The sequence below is a fragment of the Pleurodeles waltl genome, chromosome 5 (assembly GCF_031143425.1).
Source record: "Pleurodeles waltl isolate 20211129_DDA chromosome 5, aPleWal1.hap1.20221129, whole genome shotgun sequence".
Classification (NCBI taxonomy): domain Eukaryota; kingdom Metazoa; phylum Chordata; class Amphibia; order Caudata; family Salamandridae; genus Pleurodeles; species Pleurodeles waltl.
The window spans coordinates 1414528041-1414549270 of NC_090444.1; the positions used below are offsets into that span (position 1 = coordinate 1414528041).

General features: G+C 45.1%; 1 protein-coding gene across 2 annotated transcripts in view; it reads left to right on the plus strand.

Annotated features, from left to right (window-relative positions):
• Nucleotides 1–21230, plus strand: part of CGAS (cyclic GMP-AMP synthase) — a 207728-nt gene that overhangs the window by 88177 nt on the left and 98321 nt on the right. For both annotated transcript variants that reach the window (XM_069235685.1, XM_069235686.1), the window contains exon 2: nucleotides 16293–16506. In XM_069235685.1, coding sequence (XP_069091786.1) covers nucleotides 16293–16506 — 214 coding nt within the window. The remainder of the gene's footprint in view (nucleotides 1–16292; nucleotides 16507–21230) is intronic.

Consider the following 21230-nt stretch of genomic DNA (forward strand, 5'->3'; position numbering starts at 1 on the left):
CACTTGGAAAGGTACAGCATCATAAGGAGTATCATATTTTCTTTTGCGCATCTATCAAGCGATCACCAAATCTCCTTTTCAGAATGACATGTCTTTTGCATGTCATCTCTTGTCTGCATAAACTTTAATTTTCTGTTTGTTAACTTAGTCTCTGGTATGAATCATGTTTTCATTTTTATCTCTTTCGAAGGTCCATTGAGGTAAGTTGGTTGTCATTGCCCTCCCGAGCATCAAAGGTACTTGACTTTCACCTGAAGTCAAATGGGGTGTCAAACTATAAGCTCTTAAAGTAGAATTCAATACTGTTTTCCAATTGAGCTTCTCAAGAGTTGTACTCTGCATGCTTTTGTTAGTGTACTCATAAAACGCTCAACAAGTCCATCGGCCTGTGGCCATAAAGTTGTGATTATTTGATGCTTTACATTCTGATGCTCTAGAAATTCTTTAAATTCTTTACTGTTGAAGAGTGTTCCATTGTCAGACTTTAGAGTGGCTGGTATGCCCCATGTTGTAAAGATACCATCAAGTTTTTTGATTACTTGTTCACAAGTTGGGGATGAGAGATCTTCAACCGAAGGAAAACTTAAGTATTTATCTACAATCCCCAGTTAATGATGTCCATTATTAAGTGGACCAAAGAAATCAATGGCTATTCTCTACAAGTTGTGTTTAGGAAGTACTGACATGCTCAGAGTATGTTGAATAACCTTGTTTGGCAGGCTATCGCATGTGTGACAGGCCTTAAGTTCCTTTTCAACCCTTTTCATCTAAGTATGGAAACCAAACTCTGTCGCTAGCTCTTTTTGTGGCAACAATACCACAATTTCCTCCATAAGCCACTTCATCCACTTTCAGGATCCTCGAAGTATAACTCCGTCCAGAGTTATAAACAATTCATCATTGAAATTTTTTGCATTTTCAATATTCATCATTATTGCTGAGAGGTCGAATGTGTTTGTTCCATGACTGATGTGTAATTATGTCTTTTAACTTCAGCTTGTTACTATCATGACTTGTGGCAGTGACAATTGGCTGCTGGTGTATTCGACTTGACAATGAAATTATTGTAGGCCTCAGACGTCTTGGATGGAGTACTGTGACCTTGTGTAGGGACTCTGGAAAAGTAGTCAGCAGGATTCTGATCCTTTCCTGGATAATGCACAATTGTATAATTCTACTGTTTCAATCTTAATCCCCAAGGTTTACTGCAGGGACGCATCTTGGCTTTTAGATTGCCAAAGATGGTCATCAGAGCTTGATTATCAGTCACCAGCGTGAATGGCTTTCTATACAGGAACTCATGGAAATGTTCACAAGCGCATACCACGGCCAAAATCTGTTTCTTAGGCTGTGAATAAGCATGTTTTGTTTGAGACAAACTTCTACTGGCATAGGCCTCAATATGCCATCTAAGCAGTTTGGTGTCCACTATGCTGTGCAAGGATAGCACCTAACCCGACCGGGCTAGCGTCAACCACAACCTCTGTATGAAGCTTTGGATTGAAGTACGCCATTTCTGTAGCATTTTCAATGTCATGTTTAATTTTCTTGAAATTTGTCTCACATTCTTGTGACCATTGAAACAAAACATTTTTCTTTGTCAACTTTTGTAATGGAGCACCAACAATAGCTAAGTCTTGTATGGATTTTAAACAGTAACTTCCTGTGCCAAGAAAAGAACATACAATTGAAGCATCTTGTGGGGGATCAGCATTTGACAAAGCTTGTGCTTTTGCAGGCTCAGGGGCCATACCCCCATCAGAAAAGATATGGCCTAAGAATTTCAGTTTTGTTTTGGTGAAATCACACTTGTCTGCATTCAGAGTCAAATCTGCATCACTGGTCAACTGACATAACTATTTGAGAGCTCTATTGTGCTCATTCTGTGTATCTCAGAAAAACAATATGTCATTGCTGTAATTAAATGCATTCGCAACAGGCTGTATGATGCGTCGAACAATGTCTTGGAAAAGTTCTGCAGCCGATGACAAACCAAAACTTTTATATCTAAACACAGCAACATGTGTAGGAAAGGTTGTAATGTACCTACAGCTTTCTTCAAGTTCCAACTGATGATAGCCTTTATTCAAATCAAGTCGAAAAAAGACCTAGGCACCATTCAATTGCGTGTTCATGTCAGCATTGTGCAGCCCTGGATGTTGTTCTCTTTCAATAGCTTTGTTTGCCTGGTGCATGCCAACGCATATGCGCACAGCTCCTTCTCTGTACTTTTTGGGCACTACTACTGTGGGAGAAACCCATAGTGTCGGACTAGTGGAAATCTCCATAATATCATGCTTAAGTAACGATTCAAATTATTTTTCAACAGGTTCTTCTAAATGAAAAGCAACTTGTCTATGTCTCTAGCAACAGGACGGACATTCTCATTAATATATAGCTTTACTTTCATAGGTTTTAACTTTCCTAAAACACGAAACAACAAAGGGAATTGACTTAATATTTGTGATGAGCATTCATGTTGTAATTCACAGAAATCAGTCTATCTCAGTAGCCCTGTTGAACTTAGCAAACAGCAACTTGTCACTCTACATTGAAGCACATGGATCGGCACTTGTACCTTTGTTTTCTTATGTTTCACTGTTGCAATAAATTAACTTCTACTTTTCATTGGTATCGATGCAGCCCAAGTATACACTTTGGTCTTCGATATCGTCAACTGGAGTAATGGAGACAGTTCATTGTATTTCTCTTCAGGCATTATATTTATCGATGCATTACTGTTGATAATGAAAGTTTTTGTACATCCCATTTATTTTCAATGTAATCTGTGAACAGTGTTTGTATGATTTTGTTGCTTTGGTATGTCAACTTTTCTTTGACTGACATTTTTTCTTCACATGCGACCAGTCTGACGTGCTTGTTTCTGTAAGGTAAACATCGACACGGCACAATCACTTTCTTCACTATCACTTATTATTGAGGCAGAAGAACTGTGCAACGATGATTCAGATGACAATCAACTTAGTTTAGTTTCTATTTGCCTCAACTGATGTTGCTGCTTGATCTTGTGAGCGTGCACTGAACGTTGCTTCTGGAACGTTCTGAGGACCATTTTGTCTTTGCGTCACCAAACACTTTTCCCTTCGCTTTACACATTGTCACAAACTGGTTGTCTTCACCACAGCCTTTGCATATCTGTTAATGGTGGAACATTTTCCTTCATGTGGAAACTAAAGTCAACATCTGAAATACAACTTCTTTTTACGTGTAGACATCACTTTGTGTCTTCATGTTTTTTTTGTTTGGGATTACTTTTCAACCTCATGACTGATTCGCTGTGGGTACCTCCATGTCAGCAGCTTGTTTCTCTGCATGTTTCTCAGCTCTGGCAGCCATCAACACTCGCTCCAGACTTAGAGTTTCTCTTAGTATTCATTGTCTAAATGAATCGGACAAGCATCCATCGATAACTGTAAGCCGCATCGCTTCTTCATTGTTAAATTCATTTAATTTATGGTGTCTGTTGAGCGTGTCAAGCCTTTCCACAAAATCGATTGTTTCATCAACTCTTGGGCATTCTTGACTGAAAATGCATTGTTCATAATCATTGTTTGGTACTGGATTGAACTTTAAATTCAACGTTTTCTTAATCTGATGGTATGTGACTTCTTCGTCAGTTCTCTGCATTTTCTTTATGACTTCTTACACACAATCACCAGCAAGATTCTTGAGATATTTAATAACCATTCTGTTATCAGTCTTTTCAAGTGCATCAATGAGATTGCCAAATGTCTCTATCCAGGCAGTCCATCTATTGCCAATATTTTGCTTTTTAGCGGTATCCAGAGGTCACTTACATTGCAGTAAACAAGCTAAGTCGTTGTCAGGTCGCCCGCCCCCAAGTTAGGATCGGGCTCCTTGGTCTTGCGGTTTGGCGTTCACGGAGGGTAGGTCCTGAGTCTGGACCGACGATAAAACAATAATCGTCCGAGTCCTTAGAACGCACTTACCAAGGAGCCCGATCCTAACTTGGGGGTGGGCGACCTTGTTTACTGCAATGTAAGTGACCGGCTGATACCTTTTTTAAACTTGTGCACTGTCATATGTTTCGGATTTAGGAGAAGAGCTGATCCACCTTTTTGTATTTCTTGGTCCTGATGAAGCGTCACTGGATCCTTTGGGACCGCATGACGCGAAACATGTTGACCTAGTTCAGGGGATGTCCAGAATGACATCCTCCTGAGTTTATTGTTTGTGAAAGTAATTGAGCATTGATACTCAACTGATGACTTTCCCTTGTTTTTAATCTTGGTTTCATCACTGACTATTGATTAAATTATGAAATATGTAGTGATGAAGAACCAATTTTACTCCCATTTCTGTGTTCTCTCCTTTGTGCGTCTGTGCCTGAATGTAGACACGGTCATTTAAGATAGCTGAGATTTACTAGTTACCATCTAGAACAATACGGCTTGCTGCTCCCCTGTTGGGGAGCCCGTCAGGCACTGCACTGCCAGCCTGGCGTGGAGTATCACCCGATGATGATGCGAGTCATCCATTGTGATGCTTAAGGGTTTCATTCCTGAATGTTCAGGTCTCCCTATTGCTCCTGACGTGGAACAGTGTACTTTTTGTGTTTATACTACGGTTGGGAGAGTGTACACTGGACCAACTTAATCTCCCGGTTCCCCCCCCCCCCCTCCTTTTTACTTATATGACAGAAATAAAGCACATCAAATCTTCTATATACGAAAGAAATGCAAAAACAAAAACATCTGCATAGAGATGTCCCAGTTTAATCCTGCACTAGACTTCACAAGAACGATGGGTCTAGACATTGGTAGACAAATTGTTTACCAGCGCAGACCGTGTACAAGATATATGGAACCTCCAAAAGAAGGTTTCTAAACTTTGTTGGTATAAACCGAAACGTCTTCTTCGCTCATCAGGAGCTTTTAGGATTCAGGCTCCCTGTACCTACAAAGCTAAATGGGGAGATAAAGCCTTTACTGTGGCTGCAGCAAAATGCTGGAATTCCCTACCCTTGACAATCAGGAAGGAACAAAATCTTTTAATTTTTAGGAAGTTAGTCAAAACCTGGCTCTTTCCGCGCTAATTGCCTTCTCTTGATTTCTCTCTCTCACAGCGGACGCATCTCTTACCTTTTTAGCGCTTCGATGCCTCAGCTGGAATGCGCTTTATAAATACAAATACAAATACAAAAGGTCACTGACCTGCACAATGATAATAGGAGGAACTATATATGTCTATATGGCATACGTGAAAATGGAAGAGGACACAACATGCACAGTTTCCTGCAGTCCTTCATACCAAAGATCATGGGTAAAGTCTTATTGTTGGGAGCCTCCACATCCTACCTCGCTACCGCATACTACAGAATTAAGACAAATATAAGAAAGACAGTCTTCACTTAGAATATCCCTGCACACAAACTCTCTAAAGAGGCCCATGCCATGGATGAGACAGAGTTTGCTCACACATGTAAAGTTAAAGTATAAAGCTGTAAAAGCAGCCCCAAATGCAAAGACAGACTTTAGAACAATAAATAAGACATTCCTAATGCCTAACCTCTCAATGCTGAATCTACATTTCCTTACGACAAAGGGGCACAAACTGAATAAATTGCTTACTAATTAGACATAAAGGGCCGGCACTGCGACCATGGCGTATCAACAAAGACAAAGAAAAGTAGCCTGCTATACCAGCTTTACTTAATGCCGAAGATACTTTGCTTAGCTGCCTAGCAATATTGCAGCAGAATTTGCATCATACTATGCAACCTTTTATGCTTCAGCTGCACCACAGTATACCATTAAGGCACAATAATTATTTTAGGATCTACCTATTCCTCATTGAATGCTGGGAAGTACAGCAGAGTGGTAGATTAATTCAATGAGGAATTTCATACAATGACTGCTAAATATTCCCTCACCTCCTGAGAAAGTTATTCTGGGATGTTCTTAGAACAGATAGCATATCACCGAAATATAATCAAGCTTACATCTCATTGATCCCTAAGCCAGGATGAGATTCACTGAGGTGCAGCAATTATAGGCCGATCTCACTGATCAATTCTGACATGAAAATACTGGCCAAAATCTAGGCAATGCATCTGAAAAGGTTTATTCCCCTCACTGGTTCATATAAAACAGGTGATATTTGTCTCTTGTAACCTTCTGCAGACACTGTCACATCTGCTTTGGAGTGCCATAAAAAGTACAAACAGGGAGCCCTTTCTTTAGACTCTGACAAAGCATTTATTTGTGTAGAATCAGGCTACCTGTTTAGCACCCTGTGATGAACAAGTATTAGACCGATCTCATGAAAATGACCCATGGCACTAACTTCGTCTGACAACAGTGATCAACGGTAAAGACAACTTGGACTTTCTCCAAGAGCAGATGAAGAAGTATTTTGCCAAATAGAAGCACCAAAGACTTACCTCGAGCGAAGAGTGCAAAGAAATTAGACAGTAGTGACACCCTATTTTAGTTATGTTTTTTGGAATGTTACTCCTACAAATACCCTCATGGCAACTCCACCAAATTGACAGCCAGATCAGGAAATATATCTGGTATGGATAGACTTCAAGAATATCAAAGGCAAATTTGTATGTGGCTACAACTGTGGGAGGGCCTGTGCCTTCCAAGCATAGAACTATATCATATGCCAATGCAGCTGTCACACAACCTACTATTTCCATACCATGTTGGAAACCCCTAATTGGGTACTTTTGGAGGACTCAGAGATATTCCGTTCCTATTGAGAAAGTATGCAGCAGAATCAGTTCACCATAATCCTATTATATCTGGAACCTACAAAATATGGGAAATTAGCCACAAACTCATGCAGCAAAATTGATATCTACTCTTGAAAGCACCCATTTGAAATAACGTGGCGATTAAAATTGATAATGAAATTGTTCATTGGCATCTATGATCATAGAAAAGTATTCTCTCTTTTAACAAGATTGTCCTGGACAAGGTAGTCAAATCGTTCTAAGAATTGCAATTAGAATTTTGCCTGGAGCCTGCTCAATTTCTGAGATAAAAATTTAATTGTGGCTACTAGGGAAACTAGCAGGCAATCTGGATGAACTTATCTGCTCCACATTGCATCACTACTTGATCAAGTGGGAGCCTACAGGAAACTGCTCTCAGGCGTACACTAAACTAAGACTGGTACTATATATTCCAAACCTACCTTGTTGCCCATTTACAGGAAGTGGAAACCATATCTACTAGACTTCACTAAAGAACATGATTGGCACTGGTCTTTATATAAGCTACATAGAGCTTTATATAAGCTACATAGAGCGAAACAAGCCCCCAGCACCAACTACTGGAGATGTGGCCATGTCAGGGGGAGACATGGTGCGTATCTTGCGGACATGCCCAGTCATACAGTTGTTTTGGGAATCAATATGAAAAAACTCCAGGACACCTTTGAATTGCAGCTGCAATCCACTCTAGAGATGACACTACTGCATAGCACTCAGAACCTAGTTGACATAACTAATCATAAAAGAGATGCTGGATACTTCTTTGACAGTGACCACCTTAGGCATACCCTGGGGTAGGGGGCGTGGCCAAGGACCCGGAGATGGCACACGCCTGAACTCTTAGCTCCGGAGGGGCCGGCGAATAGAAAGTCAAAATCGTGCCTTCCCCGGGCCGAATGAGGTCCAGGCTGCGGGGCGAGACCAGAGGAGGGGGCCGAGCGTGTGTGGGCCCCTGCGGCGACCCCGGGGGTGCCGAATCTGCCCGTCGGGGACTTCGGAGTCTGCGGGTCTGAGCACGTGGCAGAGGCCGCGGCCTTGCGTGGTGCCGAGAGCCGAAGTGGTGAGTGCACGGACGGCACAGAACAGCGGGAGGCGCCGAGCAGGCTCTCCGGCAGCGGCGGAGGTGCTGGCGGGGGCCAGGGGGCCCAGGTGAGATCGCGCACAGCTGAAGCGCACGGAGACTGTGCCACTGGAAGCGGGCGGCCCCGGAATAACACAGGGGGCAGGAACGGGATCGAAGTCGCGGCCTTGGGCGGGGCCGTAGGTTGAGGCGGCCCGGGGGCCTTGCGTGGACCAGAGGAGAGGGCCGAGCGTGTGTGGGCCCCTGCGGCGACCCCGGGGGTGCCGAATCTGCCCATCGGGGACTTCGGAGTCCGTGGGTCTGAGCACGCGGCAGAGGCCGCGGCCTTGCGTGGTGCCGCGAATCGAGGTGGTGAGTGCGCGGACGGCACAGAACAGCGGGAGGCACCAAGCGGGCTCTCCGGCGGCGGCGGAGGTGCTGGCGGGGACCTGGGGGGGCCCAGGTGAGATCGCGCACTGTGGAGGCGCACGGAGACTGAGACACTGGATACGGGCGACCCCAGAAGAACACAGGGGGCAGGCCCGAGATCGGGGCCGCGGCCACGGGCAGGGCTGCAGGTTGAGGCGACCCGGAGGCTGAAGAAAGCGGAGGTTGCCGGCGGAGACTACGAGCTGGGGTGGAGATGCCGTTTGGGTTCTGGTGGCCCAGCGGAAGACGCACTCTGACGGGTGGTGAAGTGGTGCTACTCTGGGCCACGGACGAGGCCCCTAGGAAGGATTGGGGATGAAGCGAGGCCAAGAGCGAGAGAGAGGCAGTGTGGAACGATTTCGAGGTAGCGACGTGACCCGGGGTCAAACTGCGGGGCCGCTTGACTTGAGGTGGGCCTTTGGGCCCTGGTACACACCGAAGAAGCGGAGAGAACGAGGGATAACAGGACCTGGTGGACCCCTGCAGACACCGGTGTGCTAGATGCAGGGTGGCTGGTTCGACCGAGCCGGGGGCCGGATCGGGGTGGCCCCGGACGGAGGTGGCCCGTGACCCATCGGGGTTGAATGAGTACCTGGGGCTGAGGAACCCAGAAGATAGGATCAAGCAAGCGAGGAAAAAGGGCCGACTGATGAAGCTGGCGGATGGCGGATCGCGCCCCCGGGGGCAAGCGAGGGGTGGATTGCCTAAAAGGTAGAACCGTGGACTCCCCCGGGCGCATTGGAGTACTGGAGATCCATAAAGGAGTAGGACTGAGCACAGAAGTGTCCCTGGTGCAACAAGGGAGACAAGCGGGAGGAAACTTAGTGCCACGATGAAGAGTGACAGTTGAGAGTCCATGACGGGCTAAAGGACCTGGAGCTGAAATGGATAGTGCTTAAACGTAGAGCGCCTGGGGAGAGGCATTCCGAAGCGGAACAACTGAAACAGCTGGGGCAGCTGTCGGGGGCCCGGGGCGAGGTCCGCTATTGATCAGATGCCCCCCAGGAGCCACCACAAGAACAGAACCATGGCCGCTGCAGCTCAGTCCGGGAGCGATGACTCGGACCCACAGGGCCACATGCAGATCAAAGTCCAGGATACTTTAGATAAAATACTCGGGGCGATCGAAGACACCAAAACAACATTGCAACGGGAGATCAGTCAAGTAGCTGTGGAGGTGAGCCTACTGAGAGCGGACCACCATAAACTGGCAGACAGAGTCAAAGAGACAGAAACTGTACTGGCCGAGATAGCACCAAAGCAGAAAGATCTGAGGGCTGAAGTGACCTCCCTGGCCGACAGAGTGGCGCGACTCGAAATAAGAGCTGAAGATGCGGAGGGGAGGAACAGAAGGAACAATGTGCGCGTGGTGGGCCTCCCGGAGGGGGCTGAGGGGGAGAACATTGTTGAATTTCTGGAGAAATGGTTCAGTACGGCAGTGGCGCCGGGGCGCTTGACCCCATTCTACACGCTGGAACGAGCACATCGGGTGCCGGCGAGGCCCCTTGCTCCGGGGAGACCCCCCCGGGCCGTGATAGCTAAACTCTTACACTACAGAGACAGGGACTCCCTCCTGCAAAGGGCCAGGGAGACGGGCCCATTTAAAGTTGCAAATGGGGAGGTGACACTGTTCCCGGTCTTTACCCTGGAGGTGCAAAACAAGCGGTCTTCGTTTCTGGCAGTTAAGAGAGCCCTAAGAGAGGAGGGAATCCAGTATTCGCTACTCTACCCAGCCAGATTGAGAGTGATGCTGGAAGGGAAGACAACACTCCTCCAATCCCCTGAGGAGGCATGGGAATGGCTTGAGTCACTTGGCCCCCAGGCGGGGGTCCCGTTGGAGAGGGCCCGACCGGTGGCAATGCTCGCCGAGCCCTGAAGGGAAGGAGGACCAGAGACCGCAGACGACTGGCGCCCACACAAACACAGAAAGAGAAAGGCAGGAAGGAAGCACTGGAAGCGGCAGCACGCATGGGTGGGGAGGCATCCCCTCAGGAAGGTTCTGGGAATGAAACGGACGACACGTTGGTGTCCTCTGCGGAAGACCTGGAGCATTCGGCCCGAGCCCCGAAGGTGACCCCACAAACAGCTGACGAACTTGGCTAGCCAGGGCCTGCGGAAGGCGCCGGGGACTGGGCATGTCAAGCGTAATGGCGGCCCCTCCGGACTTGGCCACCCCACGGAACAGAACCTCGCCCATTCAAAATGGCGAGTACTGCTGATCAAAAGTTGAACAAGTTGCACGGTTGCATAGTTTACTGGGCAGCCTACAGGTTAGGAGGTGCCCTGGGGACGGGGAGTTGGGATACACAGTTACAAGTTAATATGGCAATGTGGGTGGCGGAATTTGACTGCGGCAAAGACAAGATGATGTGGGAAAATATCCTCGCGACTGGGGAGAAGCGGGGGTATTGTCACCAGAATGAAATCATGAAATGGCGGACTATAATTTATTGACCTGGAACGTTAGGGGGATGGGCACTCCAGCTAAAAGGCACAAAATACTCTCTTACTTAAAGAGAAGGGGGGTACAGTTGGCATTACTACAGGAAACACACCTGGCGTCTGGAGAGGGAGAGAAGCTAAGGCGCAGGTGGAGGGGGCAGGTGTTTGCAACAGAATACTCAGCTTATGCAAGGGGCGCTTTAGTATGGATCAGAGCGGGGGTCCCCTTCATAATGACCTCTTCCAATATAGACCGGAGGGAAGATTCGTGATATTGGAAGGGAAGCTACAAGGTATCCCGATAGTCTTAAGCTGCATATACGCCCCCAACCAAGACCAGGTCCCCTTTATGACGAGCCTATCGAGACACCTCACACGCCAAAGCGCTGGGGAGCTATTAGTAGGGGGGGACTTCAATGCAGTACTAGACACAAATCTGGACAGGTCCACCCCGCCTCTGCAAGGGGCAGCGACAATCAAAACAGCCAGAAGGCTGAGTGAGTGGCTGGACAAGTGGGGGTTGTCGGACGTCTGGCGAATGCACCACCCAACGTCTAGTGAATATTCATACTACTCGGGTCTCCACCGAGTGCATACCAGAATTGACAGAGTAGTCTGCACAGCAGGCCTGATAAGTAATATGACACGCTCAGAATACTTAGCCCGCACTTTGTCTGATCATAATCCCTAGTTAATAACGATGAGGATGTCGGAGGATAGACCCCTTATACCTTCATGGAGGCTTTCTCCCTCGGCACTTGAGGACCAGGCGTACAGAGAGGCCCTACGCGGCCACTTGGCAGAATATATTGAGACGAATAAGGGGTCTACTCCCTCTAGGGCCTTAGAATGGGAGGCGCTTAAGGTAGTGACAAGGGGCTTCTGCCTGGGGCAGTCGGTGGGGGTGAGGTGTACACTTGAAAAAGAATTGAATGACCTGGAGAAGGATATGTACGAGAGGGAGTTGGGACAAGGGAAGACAGGGCAGGAGAATGAAGAATATAACCGAGCTTGTAGGGAACACTCCCGCATTGAAGAGCAACTCCGGTGCCACGACAGGCAAAAATATCTAGCATCCCTACATGCGGAAGAGGGTAGATCGGGGAGACTACTGGCGTGGCTGGTCCGCCCGGGAGAGCAGGGTGAGCCCATCACATGTGTAATAGACGGGGAGGGGTCTCGCAGACTCAGGCCGGACCCCATAAACGATGCGTTCAGAGAGTATTACTCGCAGTTGTACGGGAAACCCAGCGAATTGCAGATGGAATCTTTCAGTAGATACCTACAGCAAACCCCACTACCAACACTGAGCGCAGATGAGAGAGACAGCCTGGGGGGACCAGTAACGATAGAGGAAGTAAATGAAGCTATAGAACAGTTAGCACCCGGAAAGACCCCAGGGACAGACGGTCTCCCCATGGATTTCTATAAAAAATACAAATTGCTGCTGGCCCCCCAATTGATAGGGTTGTATGCGGAGGCGCTGCAATATGGAGAACTACCACACACAATGCGGGAGGCTTTAGTGGTACCGCTCCCCAAGACAAAAGACAGGGAAGCTCCGGTGACGGACTTTAGGCCTTTATCTATGTTAAACAGCGACTTCAAAATACTTAGTAAGATAATGGCTGCCCGGTTGCTTCCTCTCATGACAAAGTTAGTGCACGCTGACCAGAATGGTTTTGTCCCCGGCCGTAGTACCTCCCTGAACCTGAGTTGGGTGTTTACGATCTTGCACATGCCCAGGGATCAGAGACCGCCAGAGGGAGCCTTACTCGCGGTGGATTTCGAGAAGGCCTTCGACTCCATCAGATGGGACTAGTTAAGGACTGTGATGCTTAAAATGGGGCTGGGGGAGAACTGGGTAAAATGGGTGGACTTGCTGTACTCATCCCCGTTAGCAAGAGTTAAAACCGGAAGGATGATCTCCAGTGCATACCCAGTATACAGGGGAACTAGGCAGGGCTGTCCCTTGCCCCCGCTACTGTTTGCCCTGGCAATCGAACCTCTGGCATCGCAGCTGCGATGTGAAGGCGTGGGCAAGGGAATTATTTGGGGTCCGTCTGAACATATAGTCTCCCTGTATGTAGATGATATACTTATTTACATGAGGGACGCGTCAAGAGGACTCACATGGGCATTGGGAATACTGGAAGACTTCGGGGGCCTATCGGGACTCCGACTTAATCGGAGGAAAACATATGTATTCCCCGTGATGTCAGACAGTGCACGCCTAGATGCGTGCCCAGCTGACGTAAATTGGGCCCCGCGGACATTTAAATACTTGGGCATACAGATATTTCACGAATTAAACGATCTTAGGGACGGTAACCTCGGCAGGACGCTTAGATCATTGCGCTCCTCGGTGGGGTTTTGGAGATCATTAAAACTAACAATCATGGCCAGAGTGGCGCTCTCAAAAATGGTCATGCTACCACGCCTCCTCTACTATTTTGCTAACTTACCACTACAGATCCCCGCGGCATGGTTCCGAGAGTTGAACGCCTTGCTCAGAGAACTAATATGGGATGAGGGCCGCAGAAGAACTGCGCTCTCGACCATCTGTAGGCCGACGCGGTTGGGAGGCCTGGGCGCCCCAGATTTCGTAGGCTATTACCTGGCATCTCAGTTACAATGGGTGGCCGGCTGGCTAGCGGGTAGGGGGCGGCTGGACCTGGCCACCGCAAACAGTGAAATTGACATAGCTCAGATTACAGCAAATATGGCGGGCAGGAAGATGGCCCCCATTAGAGGCAACATAATGTACAATGTGGCGATGAGATGCTGGAAACAATGTGAGAGGAGGACTGGAGTGGGGCCACCATACTCTCCCGCTCTGCCGCTGGCGGCCGTCGCTCTGGACGTGAGGGCGGAGGGGCCAGGGGGACTGGGTTTGGGGCCTTGGACGAGAGCAGGGATAGAGACAGTGGGGGAGCTATTCAGGGAGGGGGTGCTGAGGAGCTTTGCTGATGTAGTAGAGGGGGGGGTCCCAATAGGACAGTTTTTACTCTTTGGAAGGCTGGTGCATACCCTGAAGGAGCATTGGACCACGGTCAATGCAGAACCCGCTCCCCACGGGGTGTTGCACCTCCTGCTGACAGAGGGAGAGGAAACTCACCTAATAGCAAAAATATACAGGGCCCAGATAGAGGTAGCAGTGGATTCCCTGCGATCCCTAAGAGAAAAATGGGTGAAGACAATTGGGCGGGACCTGACCGAGTCAGAGTGGACTAGAGCACTTGCTTACCCTGGGGTGATCTCACGCAACACTAGGCTGAGATACATACAATACAACTATCTACACAGAACATACCTTACTCCTCAACGGCTGCACCGCATATACGGGGGGGAGCCCAGGACTTGCCCCAGATGTGGAGACGGGGAACCCGACTTTGATCATATGATGTGGGGATGCACGATGCTCCAGAGGGGATGGACGGCGATGACGACTAATCTCATGGAGCTGTTCGGTACGGAACTCCGGCCAACCCCCGACATTTGTCTATTGGGCCTCAGAGCTAGTACCAAATGGAGCAGGGTAGAGAGTTGTTTCCTTGACCTGTCCCTGGCCCTTTACAAAAGGCTGATTACGAAGGGTTGGAAATCGAATGCACCCCCTTCATTGACAGAATGGAGAGGCGATGTCACAAGATGGTCCAGAGCTGAACTGCAGGTCCTTAAGGCCGAGGAGGCCAGGGGAGTCCGCCAGACACCCATCGCCCCGGAGTGGGAAAACCTAGTGATAAGGTGGGACGGCCTAACGAAGGGACCAATGGTACCTGAGGGGATGGGAGGAACCACTTGAGAGGGTCACCTGATGTGCTTGTAAGCGAAAGTTCCAGAAAACAGGATGGGAGGAACATCAGGAGCCCCGCTGGCCCGGGCGCAGAGGGAGCGAGTACAGAGGACAGGACGCAATAACTAAAAGAACAAAGGAGGGAGGGGAATAGTAGATAGACCGCTCCTACATAGTATGAAACTCTATGTCAACCCCCCCCTCTTTGAAGTTAAGCAGCCACACCCACATGAGCCATTAAGCCTATATACAGTTTGAAGTGGAGTTAAGTCTGTTATCAGGTAACCAATATTAAAAGTAACGAGGGGCACTGTAAGTACTGTCTCCATAAAGTCGGATTGATTAAGTGATGGGAGCAATATTACACAAGTAGTATTAAACTACTGAATTGAGCAAGTAATTGTGAAACACAATGCAAACAAAGCAAAACAGTGGTGCGGACAACTTAAGAGATGTGTATAATAATGACAAAACGTTACTGTAAAATGACCTACAAATGTAAAACAGCAAACAGTTAAATAAAAATATATTTGAAAAAAAAAAAAAGGCATACCCTGGGGTAGATTGTCCCTGTAATAGTTCTTGTTAGGCCCTTTTGAGAGGGGTTGAACATTGTTTTGATTTCTGTAATTTTATATATGTATTTTGAATTCATTAGCCTGTGTTGCCCATGCTGTCAAGACAATGGCAGATGCTATAGACTTTATTGGTTCACTGTGAAAATGTACATTCAATTTGAAAGGCATGATCTGTTTAGCAGGAAACGTTATGCTTCAGTGCCAGGGCTGAAAGGCCAGTCCTTTTGTTTACCATTTTCTCCTTTAAAATTCCTCTTTCTTTTCTTTTGTTCTTTTCTGTTTTTAGAGCTTATTACTGCATCACAAGCAGTCCATGTGGGCCACTTGCTTGCCTCTCTGCAATGCACTGCATCCCATGCCACTTCTTCTAAACCAGGCGACTATTGTGGAATGGTATTGTCCATACTGTATCTTTGTTTTACCATTCCAAAATGGACACCACCTTAGTTCTAAATCTGAGAGCCATGTTCAACCTTTATAACAAAGATACACCACCTACAACCCATTGCAATATGGCCATCCTCTGTTATGTTTAGGTTTATTTGATATCACAAGCATATGCCTGCAAATGGGGCAGCATGTTTTCTTTTTGTTATTTTTCTCTTTAAATGTATCCTGCATTTGTTGTTGAGTTTGCACATGTTTTACTGTGGTTGTGTAAGTAGGTGAATGCAAGAATAAGTCAGAGGGGGAATAGATTAACACAAAGATAATTGACAGAGTGCATGTGTGACGACTTATTGAATACCTGAACACTTCAATGACTGAAAAACTCTTTATCAGCAAGACCTGTTGGCGTTGCCCTTGCGAACTCTTTAACTACCCTGTAACATTCCAATTTAATAGCTTGTCACATTAACAATCCAGACAGAAACATGACATATAAGTTGCAGAAAACACAAGAAAGGAGGTGTTTGGAACTTAACAGAATTATGAGCATTATGTGTTGCTCTCGTGGCCCTATTTTAGAAGAATGTGGTTCACAGGGTTGTACTTGAGAATTGAGTGCATAAGATGAATGTATTATGTATACCTGCTGTCTGCCATCCGGCATAATTTGTAGGAAAATGGTGATGCTTTTCATTTATTTTATTTTAATTTGTTCAACTGTAAAATGTACCTTCTATTACAATTTGCAAAATAAATACATAGTTGCTGATGTGTTGCTTTCCTACTTCAACCAGATTATTTACCCTGGGTTAACCACAATGTACTATGTTTTAGGTTTCGAAACCTGATGAATTTGATATTATGCTTAAAATACCGATTGGAAGAATTAAGTTGGAACCTTTTGATGAAGGTGGAGCCTTTTACCGCGTATCATTTGAAAGGAATACAAATGAAAAAAAATTTAAAAGTTGTGTTGCGGATGGATGGTTATCAGCGACATCAATGCTTGAAACACTCAGGTCACAAATAAAAAAGATATGTAGTGAAGGTAAGATCACATATAGAAAATAAATGTATCGAAGGGTAAGTAAGCGTTTTTCCATTTAAATTGACTTGCTACAGGGCTTGATTTTGTATATTTTTGTTGGGTAATAAAAATGAAATGCATGTACAAAGACAATCTATCACAAACTGTTAATGAAATGTTTATGTAGTGTCCAATATTCTTATTGTATTTGTTTGACAAGAACACCTTTCAGTAGTTGTAAGTATAAAAATCTTTAGAGAAAGGCTTTTGTGTTGAATATGGAGTTAGTATATGCCATTAAGTCATCAGTGAGATTTTCTATGTTACAAAGTGTATTCTGTACAAGAAGTGTGATGGAACTGGGTGTGTCTGAAAGATGAACTAGAGGATTGCCTGATTTTGCATCTACCACTTTTTTGCATTTAAATAGCATTGTCAGATCAGTTCTTCACAAGCTGTTGAACTCAAGGGCAACTATGCAATCATTGAAAGAAGTATTGTAGTTGTTTCTGCAATCACAGAAACCAGAAATTACTGCAAGTTCACTAAATTCCCAAGTGCCTCCTTCCAGGGGTAGTGAGGTCCAACAGTTTAGAATTGTGTGAGGATAGACTCTTTCACTTCACCCAGCACTTACAATACATCTTATAGATAGGTCTGTTTTGTCCCTTCAAAAGAAATGACTTTATTCAAGTTACGTACACATTCTTAGTAACATGTTGAAGTTTAATATTATTACTAATTGTTTTGAGCATGGATTGTAGATCTGCAGCTTCTAAGAGACCTTTTAACAAAGAAAATTCACATGTGATTAAATCTACGTTTGTAAATTTGCTCTTACACTTTTGAGTAACTTTTCTACTGCTGTCTATTCACCATTCACTAGTGTAATGTTATTCAGAAGCTTGGCAGAGACCTCTGCCATTGAGGCGGATATCTCTCTATGGTATAGTAAAGGGAAATTTTGGAAAGTTAAAGTTTATGAAAAAAAGGTGTATTAGTTGAATGATAATATACATTAATTCAATAGGTCTATTTTAAATGGAGATAATTGTTTTAAAAATGCTACAGCACTATTAACTGAAGTGTAAATTAAAACTGTAATAAATTTAAGTATGTTAAATTAAAATATATATTTTTAAATATTTACTTAAAAAATACTCATCTGAAGTAAGGTTTGTTTATTTTTTTAAGTTACTAAAAGTTATACATAGAATTTATTTAATTATTTTTGTTTAAAGTTACATTTATTTTCAAACTAAAAAAGGACATTAACATATTTGTAATCAAATATTTATTTATAATTTAGCAGTTAACATTAAAATACATTTTATATATTTTTTAAAGTTTAAATAGATTAATTTATTGTAAGATTATTTCCTGTTGGGTTTTATTTTAAGTCTGTGTCTCTATTATTTTTTATGGGAGAGTGTTTCAGTTCCTGCGAGTGTCCATGTGTGGAGCTGGACAAACTCCAGCTCTGCCCTAGACTACACTTACAACTATTTTGGATCATTTTGGCTGTAGCAACTATAGAGGTGAAGTGCATTTTGTGAATAGCAGTAGGCTTACTCCTTTGTGTGTGGTTGCATGTCTGTTCATATGTCCTCCTTACCTCGGTTTAACCCCTCTTTAATCCTCTGAAAACCCCTGCCCTTTAGTATTCCCAATTTTCCACCCCCTCCCCATTTCACCCTATCCACCCCTTTTTTCTACTAAAATGTAACTTTACTTGTGTGAAGATCTCCACAGTCAGGGTGAAAATCTCCAATCTCCACACATAAAAGATAAGTGAGGCAAAGGGATAGGCCTCTACACATAGGTTAGTGAGTAGCATTGTATAGTATGTTAGTACTTTTTAAATAGGTCCCTCAGTATCTTAGAATATAATTTTAAATAATAGGCTACAGTTCATTTAGAGATTAACACTTTAGCCAGAGTGTAGTACTTGTTTGGCATGAGCATGTAGGACTTGCAGTTTAGTCTTAATTCTTCTGACTAGGAAGTGCATTTGTCTCATTCTGCTGCCAGTGCACAGAAGTCCTGCTATTTTGGATCAGACTGTGCTGTAGAGAAGTCTCTCTCTTCTTGCATATGGGGATTCTTGGTTGCAGGACACTACATTGATGGCCCAGGCCCACACTTTTGTAGCTCACAAGGAAAGTGTTGCTAAGTGCAGACTTTGGCTAGTAGGCTTGCATTTTGGGTGACCTAAGGTGGGTGTAGGCAGGGTGCTGGGATGGATTCTCACAGTCCCTGACTCCCGGTTCTGTACCAGTGAGGCACTTTGGCAGCTATATTTATATGGAGGGCCTAGGGTCACTACCAACATGGGGTTCTTGCACTCAAGCACAGGGTCAACAACCCCAACAGCGGAACCCTATTGTGGCTATGCGCATCGGTCGTCATTCACTTGATCGGTATGATCATCAGGGGAAATAATATGGTGGCCCTGGTTGTAGAGGTATGCAAGACCTCCATACCACACTGCTTGGCACCAGTAAAAGAGAAGTTCACCTTTTGACAAAGCACCAGAAGAAAAGGCCTCCAATTACGTGCCTTTCCCTTGTGGTCTACCTAGATGGTATCTTTACTCTCGACTCATAAAATAGGTCACTCTGGTGTTGCAGCTTTGAGAACGCTGGGCTGTGGCCATAGTTCTGCCTTGTTGGCAGTCTCTTGTGAAAAAAGCTCCTCATGGCACCAACTGTTACGTTGCACACAGGCTGTGAGCTAAGTAAAGGTGGAGTCTATACTCACCAAGCACTCTACTTCTGTCCTTTTTCAGGTTGGATCAGTAGCAAAATATTTTCCTCATTCATTGCATATATTCCAGATTCCATCACAGTACATAACTAGTTTCCTGATAGCAGTCATTCTCTGCAAAGTGTATAGAGCTTAAAAGGGGAACTCAGAAGAAGTCAATATCGTAAGCTTATAATCAGAAATAAGAAATGGTGCCAGTTGGTACTAGGTCTACTGATTACTCAGATTTAAAGTTATGTTCGAAGTTTTAATTTCACTGTTGCTGTTGGGTAGTTGTACAACAAACAGGCACAAGAGGTGCATTGTCACTCTGGCTTCTTTGGGGATAGAAGGCATGCCATCCCGTAATGTCCACTATAATTTAGACAAGAACCACCCAGCCCTTTAGGTGGAGTTGCTGGCAGCCCATATCTTTTGTTTAGGTGTGTAGCTTGACCCACATTGTTGATGAGTCCTTTTTTCAGGTATTGCATTTTTCAGGCCAGAATGACCTGTAAAAATATTGTGAGGCCTTTTTGGCCCACATTAGCTTGCCATTTTTAGCTTTATTTTAGCTTAGTTTTGTATTTTACATCTTACAAGCTTTTAGCTTCTATCACTTTTTAGCAAAGACATTTGACACACTTTCTGCTTGTACAATATCATTCCAAGAAGACATTTTACATACTGTTTGTTTCTAGTTAGCCTTTCTCAACATGTAATCTTTACACTCTATTAAAGGCTAGGAACCCCGTACAAGATATCCTTCTGCTTGCGTTGCACATTCGGAGGGAGGTTCTAACATCTAGACATAGCAATAAATCCTGGCTGTGCCATAGTGTGGCTTTGATTAGATAAACTATGCCTGAACCTAGAAAGGTCAGAGGAGCATTCTAGCCGGGACCGTCTTGAGACGAATGCTGTGTTTGACAAGCAGCTCTGCTGGCGCTGATCTTTCAGTTTGCAGAGAAGGATTGTCATCTACACTACAGGCTGAGTTCCTGGTTCCGTTCTTCAGGCATGTTTCATGGTCCCACTCACTCGAAAACCAGGATCCCCAGGAACGGAGATAGCCCATCCTTTCATCTCAAGGCTAGCCTTCCACACAGAATGTATACCAGTGCGGACGATTAGCCCTGAGGGGGAAGGCGGGTAAGAGAAAGGGAGAAGGAAAAACAATTCCAAAGATCGTGCAGCTCTCTCTACAGATAGAAGGAAATCCTTTCTGCTAGGTACATCATATCAAGGATGAGAGTTTGGACAGCTCACGCCTGAAAAACACACAAAAAGAGACAAGGGTAAATAGGGATCAAAAACTTAAAGGTAAGAACCCAGCGACCCTTTTTGAAAGAAACCCCAAGAAATAACACTCACCAGTCAATAACTTCGGCAAACACCAATTACCCCCAGGGACTAAAATGGTATAGATGCACGTAATTCAGTAATATATAGATCCTATTACATATCACAGGGAGGTAGCATTGGACAGAGTCTAAAAAACGATAAACATATGCGTAATGTATGTGGCAGAGAGTCCAGAGTACAAAATCTTGTTGCAATTGGGAGTAATAATAGGGCAACAATGATGCCACCTATAGGTAAGGAAGAGTTTGAACTCAAATGACTCAACAAGAGCAAAATAATAACTGACACAGTCCACTGACAATAGGGAAAAATATGGAAAAATGGGATTGAGATGTCCCAAGACATTCTGGACTGCACAGGTAAACTTCCAGAAGAAACGGTCAAGGAATGAAATCTGGTAGGAAGGGTAAAGTGCGACATCCGGGTGATCAGGTTTTATGTTTCAGGGTCATCAGAAGGAATCTAAAGAGACTCACAAAGCCTCGAAGAGCAGGGAATTCAAACTTGCTCAAAGTAGCAGAAAACAATCATCCGAAGCCGGCATGTGAAGATCCTTCTCCTGGATTGTAGGATTGAAGCCAAGCACTGCGGCAACGGAGGACGTGCCTTTAAAAAGGTTAGACTCCTATTCTACA